This window comes from Ascidia mentula, chromosome 5, assembly GCF_947561715.1.
Source record: "Ascidia mentula chromosome 5, kaAscMent1.1, whole genome shotgun sequence".
Lineage (NCBI taxonomy): Eukaryota > Metazoa > Chordata > Ascidiacea > Phlebobranchia > Ascidiidae > Ascidia > Ascidia mentula.
In genome coordinates, this window is record NC_138570.1 from 17,842,229 (window position 1) to 17,857,488 (window position 15,260).

Here is a 15,260-nt window from a genome sequence, read left to right on the forward strand (position 1 = left end):
ATGAAAATGTGGGAGAACAGGGGTTGGAGGCAAAATAAAAATGAGGGGCGACTGGGGTTGGGAGAAAGACCTTGATTTAATGATGTCCCGAGACGAAATAAGAATATTAACTATTGGTTTGTTGAAAACTGGATTCGTTTCAATGGCAGGGCGTTAAACAAATTTTTGGAGTTGAAAATATAAAAAAGCATTAAAAGCCAAAAGGAAATCGGCTTGAGTGCTTTAATAGACTTTTTATTTTCCAGGTTAGTGTGTGTAACGGGGATAAAGACGCGTGCTCACCACAATGTTCATCAAGACGAGGAAAGAGGAGTCTCGTGACGTCCCACTCCAGCGCTCATCCGAATCAACACGTCGCTGTACTGCGAGAGGAAGCGGCAGCAATTGTACAAAGTCGGCAGGTAAGTGAACCACGGACGATCAATGATAGATTTTCTGGCATTTCCGACTAATTTGGAATTCATCGGAATTTATTTAGCTATAAGTAATGAGCGGTTGAGCTAAACGATTCAATTAATATTTCAATAGCAACCAGGTATAAAAAAATATTATTCTTTTTATTATCATTTTTCCAAGCTTAGTTTTTGTATATTCTTCAGTATTACCTTTGATCTATTTTGTGTATACCGGTCGTTACAGTTGGGCACAAACAATGGTTCTCGGCTGATGCGCGAGACTGTGGAACAAAGTGGGAAACCATACACGGCAGTTGAAGCTAAGTTCCACCGTCAGAAGATGGAACGGCAGCTCTAAATCTCTCTACTGACATCTCCCGGTTGAAGTTTGATCCCGACAAGATGGTGTCAGCCGGGCCACTGGAGATTGTTTTAATTTCTGGTAGCTAATTCAGTAGTCTTCAATTTTTACATAGATAGAATTACATTGCATATAGTTTGACAAACACTCCAACAATAGGATGTGTAAACATGAATTTTTAAAACCATATTTTATACCTTATCTTAAGTGGACAAACCAAAATTACAATTCTTCTACAATCATCAATTGTATTTGTTGGAGTTCTCGCTTTGGGTTCTAATAAAATCTTGGTTTGTGTGTGGAATTATTTTTGAATCGAAATTTCCTTCAGGTATGGATTTTATTTATAACTATTTGTTTCCGTTTCTATTGTAGAATCGAGACACACGAGATCGATAGCGGAAAATATCAAAAACGAAATCTCATCCGCGACACCGATATTCGCCATTACTTTCTGTGTTTTGTGTCTCTGTTTTTTAGTTTCCTTATTTTTCGCCTTTTCAATTGTTTTTTATCGTCGCCGGTGAGTTTTTTTGTTTTAATTGCAGGTTTTGGCCTTCATTGAAATCTTTTTTATGTTTGTTCAGCGCAAACCACACTTCTTTTTCTTAAACAATTAAGACCTTATTAATTTGTTGCAATTGAAGCCTAAACCACCCAGAACTTAGAACTGATTTTTTTATGCATATTAACGTTTTTTTTAAGTGTCTCCATCAAAACGATTTGTTTTTTTACCAATGCATGGGAAAAGCATTACCTCTTGATTTCTACCCAAACGAATAAATAAAATAGTTTAAATGAAAAATATTGGGCCTGTGGTTTCACAAACACGTGGGAAGGACAACAGGTGGGTTTGCAGAGTGTAACATTTTCCAGCCAGCCTTATTTCAAATCTAATTTGAACTATAATAATTGCCTTAGTGTTACGAGATAAACGTTAATCTTGAATTTTGATGACCCTAACCATCTTCCTCACCCATACGTTTTAAGTCGAATTTACGTATACATCAACTAAACGCAATGCAAGTGTATTTTTTATTGTCTTATTTAACGCAAGTTCCCGATTTTCTTGTTATATAAAATAATTTAACAACGAATTAGAATTTTGTTGGAACGAATTAAGTGTTTTGTAGTTTGCAAATCATTTTCTTTGTTTGCGTCAAAATTTTTATTTGGATGTTTTCGCGGCAACAGAACGAGACCATTTCCTCAATAATCAGCGACAACGATGTGATTTGGCAGATTTTGCAGTCGATTCTGACCTTTTTGAGAAAATTGTTTTTTGCTTGCTTGTCGTGTAATATTTGCCTTAAGGTTTGTGGAATGCCAAATGTCTGTTTGCATTTCGGTAGTAATAAATCTCCGTGTCCCAGACATATGCAGTGTCAACAGTTTCGTTGAATTTCAACTCTTGCACAACTGCCAGGCGTATTGCTAACAAATTGTATTTTAGGTTAATTACACAGGGAAATATTTATTTCGTGAGAGTTTAATAAGTAAAGCAATAAACAGGTACAGTTGTTTACAAGTAACCTTTCATGTATTTCACCATTAACACGTCCAACTGTTCAGGTATCGCATTAGTATTCAAAGGTGACATGTTCAACATTCTCCTGTACTTAACCCTTACTGGGTTTCTTTGGGTGAGTTTGGTTGGTGGACAACAGCAACGTAGTTACGTCACCGTTCCTGTGTGTGGCGATGAGGTCACTCTCTCACCGGGTACTTTAGGAGGTAAGAAAGGTGATCGGGGTGATCAGGGTTCTCCAGGAAAGCGGGACCGGGGGGAAGGGTGGGTGTGAGAGGTGAGAAGGGTGAAGTTGGGCAGAAGGGTGAAGTAGGGGATTTGGAAAACTTCAAACAGGAAGTTCGCGAAAACTTGCAAGGTAAACGACAAAAATAATCAGTTAAAATTTGTATAATAACCTTGCGAGGTAAAGAAAAACATTTGGTCTGAAAGTGTAATGCTTCTATTGTAGACTTTTACTTCAAATTGTAAATGAACTCCAAGTCTCGGTATTAACCATTCGCTATACTCTCCTAGTTGCAGTTCTTTAAAATAAATTGCCCAAGGGTATTGTGCAGAGGAATTTGTTTGTGTACAGAGATTAAGCATTTGCTGACACCAGCAACCTGCCTGACGTCATCGGTGTACGGTTACCAGCGATTGCGAAACTGCAAAGAAGCGTTTTGCGACAACGGATGGACGGTAAAAATGATGCAGATTCACTGAATATATTTTTTGATACTTCAACAAAAATTGAATATGTGAAAACGCAATGGTTCACACAAGCATTTAACAGGTGTTTCAACGTCGGTTCGATGGATCGGTTGATTTCAATAGAACTTGGCAGGAATACAAAAATGGATTTGGAAACCTGACTGGAGAGTTCTGGCTGGGTAATATTGTTAACGTTCAGGCCTTTAACAACTTTAAACATTGAAGTGCTAAATTATATAAGGTTTGGATGAAATACACAGGATCACAAGCACGCAGGGATGTCGACTGAGGATTGACTTACGAGGTTTCGATGGAACATTTGCATTTGCTCAATACAGGTTTGAGTATTGAAAAAAACGAACAGTAACTTGAATTACAACTGAATTATATCAATGGAATGTTGCAGTTCGTTTGTCATTGAAGACGAATCAGACAATTATCGTTTGCATTTTGCCGGATACAATGGAACTGCCGGAGATAGTTTGAGCTCTCATCCACTGAATGGAATGCAATTTACGACAAATGATCGTGACAACGATCAACAGTAAGTTAAACAGCAACTATTGTATATAACCTGTGACGTCACTTTTGTGTTTAAGTGGTGAAAATTGCGCCATGCTTCGGGGAATACCCCGAGGTGGATGGTGGCACAATGGATGCTTCAACACTGCTCTTAACGCTCCCTGGGGAAGATCAGAAGTGTCATGGCAAAACATAGTATGGCTTACATGGAAAGGAAACAACGAAGCTTTAAAGGAAACTAAGATGAAAATAAGATGCGACTGAATAATTTTGTTACTCTTCTTCTGCCCATTTATACATCATTAGCTAAAAACACAGAATTGCGCACGCTACATATAATCATAAGTCAAGTAGATAGTTGTAAGTATGACGAATTTGTATGTGAAAAATAACTGTCAACAAAGACAGCACTAAAGGAGTGTATTTATACAATATATTCTATATGCCGAAAATCGAATTTTTGCTTCCATCGCTGTAATGCTTATAATCGCTAAACCAACGGAACATATTTCGCTTTAATAAAATATTAAAGCTGTGATAATAGCAGGATGTTTTTCGGTTCTTCGTCAACTAAAAAATGTAGAAAACTGCACAAAAAGTAGCGGCGACCAAAAATTGTAAAAACCTTTTGCGCTGTAGCGAATTTGACGCAACACAAGGCGCGTCGAAAAATGCATTGTTTAGATAGGAAAAGGCGCCTCCTTATATTGCAGATATCGAATAGTTTCAAACATTGGAGAATCCACAGGTTACGTTACCTCAAAGGCCAGAACAAGGATTTTACATCAAACAGAAATATGTCACTGTGACGTCACAAACCAAAGGCTTATTTGTCGTTGATTATCGGAAGATCAAAGGATATAGCAGAGACGACACTTCTCCGTACTTCGATAAGACGGGGATTGTGCGCGTTTCTTTGCTCAGTGACATTACATGACATAAATTTAACCTCATCATTATGTTGACTTTACTTTGATGATTCCACCATTTCTAGTTACGAACTATATTGCGAAAAATACAATAGTGGTTGATTGTGGCGAATTAAATAAATCATTTATGACGCGAACTCGTATAGGCAACGCCACTGTCGGACAAAAAGTGGTGTTATGACCGAATAACAGTGTTGTGTTGCATAATCAGCTAATTTGGTCGGTTTTTCTCGGCGGTCTTTGCCAGCCCTTAAATTCAATTAACCTACTTTTATCTTTTGCTGTGAGTGGACAGAACGACAAAGCTAAATTGACGATTTGTCTCTGTCGTGTTTTCAAAAGTCCATGCATCACGTTAGCGATCATAAATGCTGTAACAACAAGAACACCCTGTCCCGTAATTGTTTTATCATTAACAGTGGTCATCTGTGTGCTGCTCAAATTAACATATAAAATCCGTTTTTTGCACTTGTTCACTTGTTGTTCCCTGTTTAATGGAACCCGTTTTACAATGTTTTCCATTCCTACACATAAGGCTGCCAGCACTTGCACGACCAAAGCGCCTTCTATAATGTCACGCAACAATAATCCCGCTTTCGCACGATTTCGTGATGGACTTTGAAACACGAATCTTTAAGCAGATAACAAAAGCATTAAAAACTGGATATAAATGTATCAAGAAAAATATTTCAAAATGGAATTAAAAAAATTTTACCGCATTTGTCACGTATAAACATAGCAAATACTAATAGTGTTTTTTCAATGAAATTAAATCCCTATTTTACAAATAAATGTAGTAAATAAAAACAAAGTAACGGTTATTTACCTGTTGGGACTTTTTCGCCCTGGATGGCAGTAGAGAGAAGACGGTTGGAATCAGTGCTGCACTAAATACCCCACGCAACTGCTGTTTTGAAAGTCTGTTTCACTAAAATTGCAACACTTGAAACAAACTTTCAATGGGTGTCACATAGTAAGTTCAATATTTTTCTACTATTTATACTTCATTGTAAGAATCTTTTACTCTGTGGTGGAATTGAAATAATTTAACATGGTGTTCTCTTGTAACACGCCATAGGTTAGGGTTATTATACCAGAGGGATGTTAGTTGACAAAAAAAAAATCGCCAGTTAACAAAAGTTTGAACGCGCGTGACTCGGCCGCCTTACGAGGTAGCGACTTACTTTTTTCACACAAAGATAGATCACAGGCTGAACTTTCCAACAAAAGAAAAATCAAAAAAAAATTTGCATTAATTTTTGAATATGAATATGATATGTTTGCTATGTCATAACCATAAGTAAACATCGATTCCCGATGGAATCCTTAAGGGTAGATATTCTTTGGTGTCTGTACTATCTAAAAATAGTAAACTTTTTCGCGAGGAAAAACGCGCGCCCTCTCAAATTTGAAGAATATTAACCATAACCCCCACATTTTGCAACGCTCTGCGCTCGCCGCGAAAGGTAACAAAAAAAATCGCCAGTTAACAAAAGTTTGAACGTGTGTAACTCTGCCATCTTAAAAGCCAGCGACTTACTTTTTTCACACAAAGATAGATCACAGGCTGAACTTTCCAACAAAAGAAAAATCAAAAAAAAATTTGCATTAATTTTTGAATATGAATATGATATGTTTACTATGTCATAACCATAAGTAAACATCGATTCCCGATGGAATCCTTAAGGGTAGATATTCTTTGGTGTCTGTACTATCTAAAAATAGTAAACTTTTTCGCGAGGAAAAACGCGCGCCCTCTCAAATTTGAAGAATATTAACCATAACCCCCACATTTTCAAAAATCGCCTCTGTGTTTGGTCAGCCGAAGCTGCTTCCAGTCGCACCACGAGGAGGTACACAGATGACTTGGTGTTTGAGCCAAATAGGCCACAAACAACCCAGCGACCAACCTGAAAAATACTTAAAAAATATGTTACACATTTGTTACATTTACAAGCCTATACTTAGCTTATACTACAATATCCCGCTGGATACGTTAACATTTTCCGCAAAACCAATGCACGCCCTCGATTTTAGCTTCATCCGGTATGGCGCGCTCTAAACATTCCGGATGAAACCATTCTTTACACTTACTACATTCAATAAAATATTGTTTATTTTCTGCAAGTCTACAATTACAATGAATCGCAACCGTCTCGCTGTTCTTTCTTCTGTTTACGATAAGCTTCTTCATCTTAAAAAGAGGCTCAAATTCTTTATTGCGCAACATTTTTTCTATATCAGTTCGCAGCGATGGCTCGTTAAAATTTAGATGTTCTGGATGGTGATTATAACATAAAGCGACCGCAAACGCGATGGCGTACACCCCACAGTTACCTGAACCAAATTGCTTTTGTACATTTGGGAATTGCAGACTTATGTATTTGGCATTTGTTAAATTTAGCAACTTAGAAATGGCGAATTTTTCATCCGGTTTATACTTGTCCGGCTGACTGTCATATACTTGAACTGTATGGTTATTTAAAGAGAAAATATTTGAAACTGTTATCCAATGGGTACTACGAACATTAATTATTTGGATAAACTTATTTTGTGGGGTGTACGTCGGTACCCTATCCATTGCACGTGAGTACGCCAACGTGCTCTGCAAACCGTCGATCCCTGGGAACTGGTTAAGTAATATGCACTGCGCCGCATCTATATGTTTGTCACTAAGCCAAACATTTTCTGTCGAAAGCTCCGCGTAATCTGAAGTATTCATATAATTTGCCGCTTCCATTTTGCGCGCGCAGCACCGCCGTGCCAAACTATTTGGATCCAGCTCGATTCTACACGCGTGACTTCCTGTTTTTTCTGATGATTTGCTGGGAGCACGCAAAGCTTTGGTGGGAGTTTGAAAGTATCTTCCTATACTTTTGTCCGTCCCAACAACCTTTGCCTTCTTCCCCCATCTCTCCTCGACCTCAGCTTCCTGTCTAACGCGTTTGCGCTTGGGTTTTCGGCGGTACCCACTGTCCATAAATTCAACTATAAGCGCTTTATGTTTGTCGTCGTACATTTTCGCAAATTCGTGCAGTCCGTTAAGCTTCCTGCCGTTGAACCGAGTCCGCTTTAATTCCTGTTGACTCTTTTCCATGATTCCCTGCGTGCGATTATCGGCGAGCAACGTTTGTCCAACTCCGCGTTGTTGGACTTTTTGAACGTATTTAGAATACACGCGGTACGGTTCACTACTTCCGTGACGACCTAGATCCCCCAACAGTTAAGCGATCCACAGAGGTATTTTCGGAAGGAAATTTTCGGAAAATTTGTTTATGAATTCGGGACAATAAAAATCATTTTTAATTGAAAAGGAATGGGTGACATTTAAATTAGCCCGGTTAATCACTTGTCCAAAATGGTCTTTAAATGGATTGTCGGTGGTGGTTGTGGAAAAGGTATCGTCAATGTCTTCTACATTTTCAGTTAAATGAATTGTTGGGTCAACATTTTTGCGCTTTATTTTATCATTTAACAAATCCCAACTGGTTTTAGCTTGGTTTGCGTCTTTTGAATTATAAAGCAAAGTCATGTGGCACAAAATTTCTTCAATTTCCTTCATACCCTCTGCGGCTACTAACAAACCAACGATAAACATCGATTCGGCGCGACGCTTTTTAACCAATCCGCATAATTGCTTCAAATTTTTCATTATATGACTGTTACATAAATGAAGGAACGGCTTCTGATTTAACTGCCTGTCACTTGCTTCTCCGGATACGACCGCGTAACACCGTTCTATATAAGCGTGGAAGTCCTCAACCATATACTCAACTAAAATTGAACGAATAAGCGCCATTGAACTATCGCACATTATAAGTTTAACGTTCGTTTTACCGATGTATTTATTTTCGTCGCTTTTATAGAGTTTTAAAAATTGCGAAATAGATGCGATATTATGGCGGTTTGTGACGTACGTTGCGACAGCCAACGGCGCTTCTCCTTTGTTGGGGTTTCTTACAACTATTTCGTAGACGTAAAAATGCGCATCGTTACCTCGGTTTTTAATCACGCTGCCGGTTGCGTCTATGTACATTATATCACGTTTAGTGCGTTCGTGGAAAATCTCTAACGTCTCTTGCGACCACAGCATGATACTGGGAGTCGAAGTGACATGCTGCAGCGTTCCGCCCAACTTTCCTTTCACCGCAACGCCGTCGACCTTTTGTTCATCCTGCATAATCGCAAGCGCTTCTAATTCCTGCTTGGACGGGACGCCTATCCTAATCGCCGCGTTCCGAGCCTTTTTTAACACCTCTTTGGATGGCGCGTCATCCCTGTTTCCTGATTCTAAGACGCCGGGTTCAACTTTTTCGAGCATATGAAGGTGTGTTAAGCGGGGACATGTATTCGTTACAAGTTGTTTAACTTTTTCTAATCTTAATCCTTTTAGATGGGTAGATTTTGTTGTTCCTGTTGGATGAACAGGAACTGATGAATAGTTTACTGTAAAAAAAATTTTATCCAAACAAACCAAGTCAATAGATGCCACACAGTGACAAGTCCCGAATGTGCACCGAAATTTGGTGTGAAAAAAGCGGCCCGTGTTTTGCTTGACATACCATCTTTGCTCCTTAGCCGCGAAAGAACAGTACGGATTACTGTCCTTCAATGCGCGTCGAATGATTTCCGGCCATTCCTTTCCTGTACAATATCTACCTTTAATACCTTTACTAATATGATCGAAATCTTCAGTAGTTAAAGTAAAACTTGCACTCTGTGCGAAAGTGCTGGGAGACCAGTATGCGTCGCGTTTTAAACTGGCAAACTCATCAACATCGCACCCGCTGCTATCATCGCGCACATCGGTCAAACCTGAACATTCGCGATTCGCAACACAAACATCAGCATTATCCACGTTATCTTCACCTCTTTCACCCTCGTCGTTTACACAGGGGGGGTTTATGTCGACAAAACTACGCTCGACATTGGATTGATGTTCAAAGATTTCGTCAGTTACTACTTCATTATTAATATTGCTTTCGGTTTTACCATCAACATTACAGGCGCGAAAAAGTTTACTATTTTTAGATAGTACAGACACCAAAGAATATCTACCCTTAAGGATTCCATCGGGAATCGATGTTTACTTATGGTTATGACATAGCAAACATATCATATTCATATTCAAAAATTAATGCAAATTTTTTTTTGATTTTTGTTTTGTTGGAAAGTTCAGCCTGTGATCTATCTTTGTGTGAAAAAAGTAAGTCGCTGGCTTTTAAGATGGCAGAGTTACACACGTTCAAACTTTTGTTAACTGGCGATTTTTTTTGTTACCTTTCGCGGCGAGCGCAGAGCGTTGCAAAATGTGGGGGTTATGGTTAATATTCTTCAAATTTGAGAGGGCGCGCGTTTTTCCTCGCGAAAAAGTTTACTATTTTTAGATAGTACAGACACCAAAGAATATCTACCCTTAAGGATTCCATCGGGAATCGATGTTTACTTATGGTTATGACATAGCAAACATATCATATTCATATTCAAAAATTAATGCAAATTTTTTTTTGATTTTTCTTTTGTTGGAAAGTTCAGCCTGTGATCTATCTTTGTGTGAAAAAAGTAAGTCGCTACCTCGTAAGGCGGCCGAGTCACGCGCGTTCAAACTTTTGTTAACTGGCGATTTTTTTTTTGTCAACTAACATCCCTCTGGTGTTATTATAGGATTAGCCATAGCAATAGTGGTGCTCAAAGTGAAACACGTACACTCCAGATTGAATAAATGTCACTTTTGCTAACGTTTGCCGATAATCTGCACAAAAAACATTCGGTAATGCATTAACATACGAGACACGTTCAACGTTTGCCGAAAAAAATCCTCCACGCAAATTACAAATTAAATATCATCATGAAAGACAAGCATATTATTTTAAACTATTTGTTTTATTTTTTATGTGTGTTTTGAAAATGAAAAATTATACATTCCAGTGTTAGCCAGTGGAAACAGCCTGAGGGATTAAATACTCAGCAATCTCTTGAACAAATAACCAATGTAGTGGAAAAACTTGGTGCAAAGAAATGTGGATTGTTTGTGGTTGAGTGTGAGTCCTTCCATGCACCGACTGGTGAGCAAAACAATAGCTAACCACTTGGTTAATACTAAAATTCATACTGTCAAGTTGCAATGTGGCTACAGCACAGAATAAGGACTAGATTTATGCCCTGCAGAATTTATTTTGCCTACCTCTAATTCAGAAATGTATGGATACACTTTTTGACCGATGCCATGTATTACAAACAAAAGTTTTGATATCCTAATCTTTTAATAATGACATTGCTGTGATTACTTTGCCTGAACATAATTAAAAAAATTATCAAAAGATTTTGGTCTGTTTGTGTTTGGGTCGTTTGCTGTAATAAAGGATCAAAGCTTGGAGCTTTTCTTGAAGACTTAGTGATGATTTATTTTCCCAAACAGATTAATTACTCATGTTCATCTTTTGAACTATAAGCAGTACTATAACTATAAAATCTTAGTCGCTACCTACATTTATACACTAAAACATTCTTGGTCCAAGTTGAAATTTTGGCCTCCTGTACAAAATGTCTCTTCACTACCAAACCAAAGGAGCACACAGAGACTACCTTAAAAACCTAATAGGCATTTGAAGTTGCAATGCACGCATGTGTCTTTAATACAGCTTCAGAGCTACCACAAAATATTTGCTACTTTCAGCTTCCAATTCCAAAACCTTGCACCTGCTCTATGACTCTGAGTTCCCAGCATCAAGGTTTGCTTTATTTGAAGAAGGTTCTTTTCTTGTCCCCACGCCATGCTTTCTGCATTCCTGTCTAAATTGCGAGCTGTGTGGCAACCTAAGAAAGGAGGTAAAATTGAATGCAAAGGACAGCGATATGAGCTTGGAGATTTCCTGATCAAAGTCGGCATTGTTGCTGTCGGTTCAAACACTAAAGGCATTGCCATAGAGGTAATTACTATTCAGATATTTTTCTGCTCTTTTGAAGCAATTTCAAAAGCTTATACTCCAGTCCTATTTCATTTACAAGTTGCTTTAAAACATTTATGCAATAGAACTTGGTTAATCAGGATTTAAGTTGATCCGACAATTTATCTGGATGAGGCAAATGTACAAATTGTAATTAGATGGTGAGATAGGCCCTGCATAAAACTACAAAAGAACTTGTACTTAAACGCTTCATTTTTCTGCAAAATCCAATTGCATTTTTTGTTGCTCTTTCACCCCAAATAACCCCATTTTAGGCACTCAGGGGCCTAAAATGCACCAGTCCGGAAACCAATCTTGAGCAGAATGTGTAGCTGAGGGATGGATCTTTTACAAAACCACAAATGAATGGGACCTTGTTCCATTAATTTTTATAGCCTGATGTTTTCGTTGTATTTTTAGTTCACTTTTCTACATCACCTGACACCAAGTAGCAACCTGAAGCACCCAAACCCCACTAAAACTGCCTGAAACTGGCTCAAATTCACTTAGCAACAGCACACGCACATGTGCTCATTTTACTGGTTTGCTCTGTGACATGCTTTCCATTGTGACAGAGGTCTACACAATTTCCCACCACCAAAACTTATTTTCATACAAATACTTATAGTTATGCATCTTCAATCAATGTTGCAATGTAAATAGTTGTCACAAATAAACATGCAACAGAAAAATAATAAGGCGTACGTACAAATTCAAAGGAACTTTCAGGTTTGTTTTTTAAACCAGTCTGCATTGTCTTTATGTCCTTTCATTTAAGAAATTTGACAAATGAACTTTTTTAATTTAATACTCCTTTATTTAGGTGGAATACACGCCATGTATGTTTGCCCGCGAGTCTTGGGGATTAATGTCAGAGATGTTGCAAGCTATAATTGGGGAGCAGGCACCCCCAAACCTTCCCTCTTTATTGCAACCTAAAGGTGGTGAATGCTTTACTCCAGAAATTACAATGCAACAATACATTGAAATGTTCAACAATATCAGAAAAGCTGTTGCAGCTAGATGATATCGAGCTATAAACAGACACCTTTTGTGTTTGGAAAACTGAACAATATTGCATACAGTATGTGGGCAAGAATATAGATCGCTTTTGAATGTCTGTATGTCTGAAAGGTCTTCTAGTGTATGCATTTTTGCTGAATAAAATTCGCAGTCAAGAGTCAAAACGTAAAGGAGCCACAGTTGTATGCTCCTTGAATTGCCAAGTTTAAGTAATATGATTTTTTTCATGGATAAAATGTGCAAAAGAAATTTGGAAAAACAAGTTGGTTCATATTGTGATAAATTGCTTGAATGTTTTGCACGGTTTTGCCTAGATACATGGCTTAAATTGATCAATGCAAATATTTAAAAAATTATTAGGAAGTTATTCGTTGTTCCACTTCCATGCTGGAAGCTTATCATGCCGAGGTATTTTTTTGAAACTGCCGTACAAACATTCTGCTCCATCCATTGTCACAGTTTCACCTGCAAATAATAAGTTTCAATAAACATGGAAAAAAACTAAACAAATGTGTTGCATCAATTACCAGTGAACAAATCACAAGATTAAGGCATTAAGCAAACCAGACCAAACTCATTGTTTAAATTAATTTCATAAAGAAATATTGCTATAACTTATCATAAATTGTGTAACCTGTCATAAATGCAGCAGCAGGTGATAATGTAAAGCACACAATAGCCGAAATTTCTTCAGGGGTCCCAAGTCTCCATGTAGGTTGTATCTTAACAGCTTCTTCAAACAAGTTAGTTGTATAATTAGCTGCAGCTGTGGGTGAATAAATTGTTCCAGGTGCAATAGCATTGATCCTAACTCCTTTATCTGCCCATTCGATGGCCAAAGTTTTCGTCAAATTATCAACAGCACTTCTTGCGGCACCGGTATGGCACATATTCGACATACCCTTTTTTACATTTGCAGTTATGTTGACAATGGCCCCTCCGTTTTCTCCCATCCATTCCTTGTACGCATGTTGACAGCAATGGAAAGTCCCGGTCAGGTTTGTGTCAATAACAGCCTTCCAGCCCTTTGTCCTAATATTTTCAGCCGGACTTTGAAACTGCCCACCTCCATTATTAACTAAAAAGTCAATTTTTCCGTGCTTCTTCACAACATGTTGCATGAGATTTTGAACTTGCTCTTCTTGGCGAACGTTACAAGGTAAACTTGATACATTACCAATAACTTTTGTGTTTTTATTCATTTTATCGGCTGCATCCAGTAGTTTTTCTTCATTTCTTGATGCAATGACCACATCACATCCTAAATGGGCCAATTCCTGTGTAATTGCAGCACCAATTCCTGTTGCCCCACCTGTTACAATTGCAACTTTGCCAGCAAACAGGTTTGGCTTAAAAACACTGGCAATATTCATTTTCACTATTTTTGATCTGTCAATTAAAAATAAAATATCTTTCGTAATTTGCATAGCAATACAAAGCACAAACATTTAATGATTGCTGTTATTTTTTGTTAATCACACTAATTAACACTCTATTAAGGACTCAAAACATGAATAAATCAGTGAACAGTAAACATTTTATATGAAATATAATAAAATTTATGTTTACTTCTTTTAACACTTAATTAAAGTTTGTTCCATTTCCATGGTGGGAGTTTGTCATGTTTGGGTATTTCAAACAGGCATTTGTATAAACATTGAGCCCCATCCATCTTCACAGTTTCTCCTGTGCAAAAAAAAGAGTTAAAAGTATGTTTGCAAATACCAAAAAAATGTAATGTGTAACATAATTTAATTCAACTTCTCAAACTAATTCCATACCACGATACCAGTAATATAAAATATGAGGGAGTACAACAATAAATGGGTGCAAACCACAGGGTACTTATCACTATGATCAAACAATCTTTGGCAATGCTTTTTTTGGAAAGTTTTCCTTTAGGGCCCAGGAAAAATACTTACAAAGTAAACCTAACCTGTCATAAAAGCAGCAGCTGGTGAAAGAAGAAAACACACAATTCCAGAAACTTCTTCAGGGCAACCTAAACGGCCAGTAGGTTGCAGTGGTTGTGCCATACGAAAAACATCAGTTGGATAATTTTTGGCAGCAGTGGAGGAAAATATTGTTCCAGGAGCAACGGAGTTTATTCTGACACCTTTGTCTGCCCACTCAAGAGCAAGGGTCTTAGTTAAATTGTCCACAGCAGACCTTGCAGCTCCAGTATGTGCCATGTAGGGAAATCCCCTCCACATGTCAGCAATAATGTTTACAATCACTCCACCATGTTCTCCCATGTGCTCACAAAAGGCATGCTTGCAGCACAAAAATGTACCTGTCAAATTTGTGTCAATAACTGCCTTCCAACCTTTCAGTGATATTTGGTCAGCTGGACACATAAACTGTCCGCCACCGTTGTTAACAAGAAAATCAATTTTTCCAAACTGATTAACGACACTTTGCATTAACTTTATGACTTGCTGTTCATCACGAATGTTGCACCGTACAGTGGACACAGTTCCGACAACCTTTGGGTTTGCATTAAACTTTTCTGCTGCCTCCTTTAATCTGTTTTCATTTCTTGATGCAATGACGACATCACATCCGAGATGAGCAAGTTCCTGTGTAATAACTGCTCCAATACCTGTTGCCCCTCCTGTTACAATTGCTACTTTACCAGCAAACAGACCTTGTTTAAACACACTTTTTATATCCATATTTAACAACTGTGATTTTGGATGAAGTCTTTTCCTATGCTAATTTTGTGAAGGTAAAGTGGTTGTGATTAAAAAAATCAAAAACTTTGTTTTAGTAAAACAGGGCAAGCATTTGAAAATTTAAAAGGCAAATAATTGCACACAAGCAAGAAACAAAAGGAAATAATGCATAGGCAATCAAATTAAA

At 37.8% G+C, this 15,260-nt stretch overlaps 2 protein-coding genes and 3 pseudogenes across 5 annotated transcripts; 3 read left to right on the plus strand and 2 right to left on the minus strand.

Moving 5' to 3' along the window:
* Positions 1 to 1,283, plus strand: part of LOC145902168 (SCO-spondin-like) — a 196,756-nt pseudogene extending 195,473 nt beyond the window's left edge.
* Positions 1,284 to 2,117: 834 nt separating this feature from the next.
* Positions 2,118 to 4,040, plus strand: LOC145902189 (ficolin-2-like; annotated as a pseudogene). Its single transcript, XR_014402583.1, has 7 exons — positions 2,118 to 2,268; positions 2,329 to 2,642; positions 2,862 to 2,965; positions 3,060 to 3,156; positions 3,219 to 3,315; positions 3,384 to 3,521; positions 3,577 to 4,040. The product of XR_014402583.1 is annotated as a ficolin-2-like (transcript).
* Positions 4,041 to 5,288: 1,248 nt separating this feature from the next.
* On the plus strand, positions 5,289 to 12,894 carry LOC145902215 (mediator of RNA polymerase II transcription subunit 20-like; annotated as a pseudogene). Its single transcript, XR_014402586.1, has 4 exons — positions 5,289 to 5,401; positions 10,357 to 10,493; positions 11,105 to 11,357; positions 12,199 to 12,894. The product of XR_014402586.1 is annotated as a mediator of RNA polymerase II transcription subunit 20-like (transcript).
* Positions 12,735 to 13,992, minus strand: LOC145902188 (peroxisomal trans-2-enoyl-CoA reductase-like). 2 transcript variants are annotated; one of them, XM_082990071.1, is made up of 3 exons: positions 13,968 to 13,992; positions 13,033 to 13,787; positions 12,735 to 12,863 (listed from the first exon to the last, which is right to left on the minus strand). In XM_082990071.1, exons 2-3 carry the CDS (start codon positions 13,769 to 13,771, stop codon positions 12,763 to 12,765), a joined length of 840 nt encoding a protein of 279 aa, XP_082846197.1. In that variant the 5' UTR covers positions 13,772 to 13,787; positions 13,968 to 13,992; the 3' UTR covers positions 12,735 to 12,762. The 2 variants fall into 2 exon arrangements, with proteins under 2 accessions (XP_082846197.1, XP_082846196.1); XM_082990070.1 differs by lacking the exon at positions 13,968 to 13,992 and having other exon boundaries at positions 13,033 to 13,901.
* LOC145902206 (peroxisomal trans-2-enoyl-CoA reductase-like) lies at positions 13,756 to 15,094 on the minus strand. Its single transcript, XM_082990086.1, has 2 exons — positions 14,335 to 15,094; positions 13,756 to 14,084 (listed from the first exon to the last, which is right to left on the minus strand). Exons 1-2 carry the CDS (start codon positions 15,071 to 15,073, stop codon positions 13,984 to 13,986), a joined length of 840 nt encoding a protein of 279 aa, XP_082846212.1. The 5' UTR covers positions 15,074 to 15,094; the 3' UTR covers positions 13,756 to 13,983.
* Between the last annotated feature and the right edge of the window lie 166 nt (positions 15,095 to 15,260).

Coding starts and splice junctions, on each gene's coding strand:
- LOC145902188 (XM_082990070.1), bottom strand. CDS start 13,846: ATGTTTGTGCTTTGTATTGCTATGCAAATTACGAAAGATATTTTATTT. Junction 12,864..13,032: donor TGCTGCTGCATTTATGACAG/GTTACACAATTT, acceptor TATTATTTGCAG/GTGAAACTGTGACAATGGAT.
- LOC145902206 (XM_082990086.1), bottom strand. CDS start 15,073: ATGGATATAAAAAGTGTGTTTAAACAAGGTCTGTTTGCTGGTAAAGTA. Junction 14,085..14,334: donor AGCTGCTGCTTTTATGACAG/GTTAGGTTTACT, acceptor TTTTTTGCACAG/GAGAAACTGTGAAGATGGAT.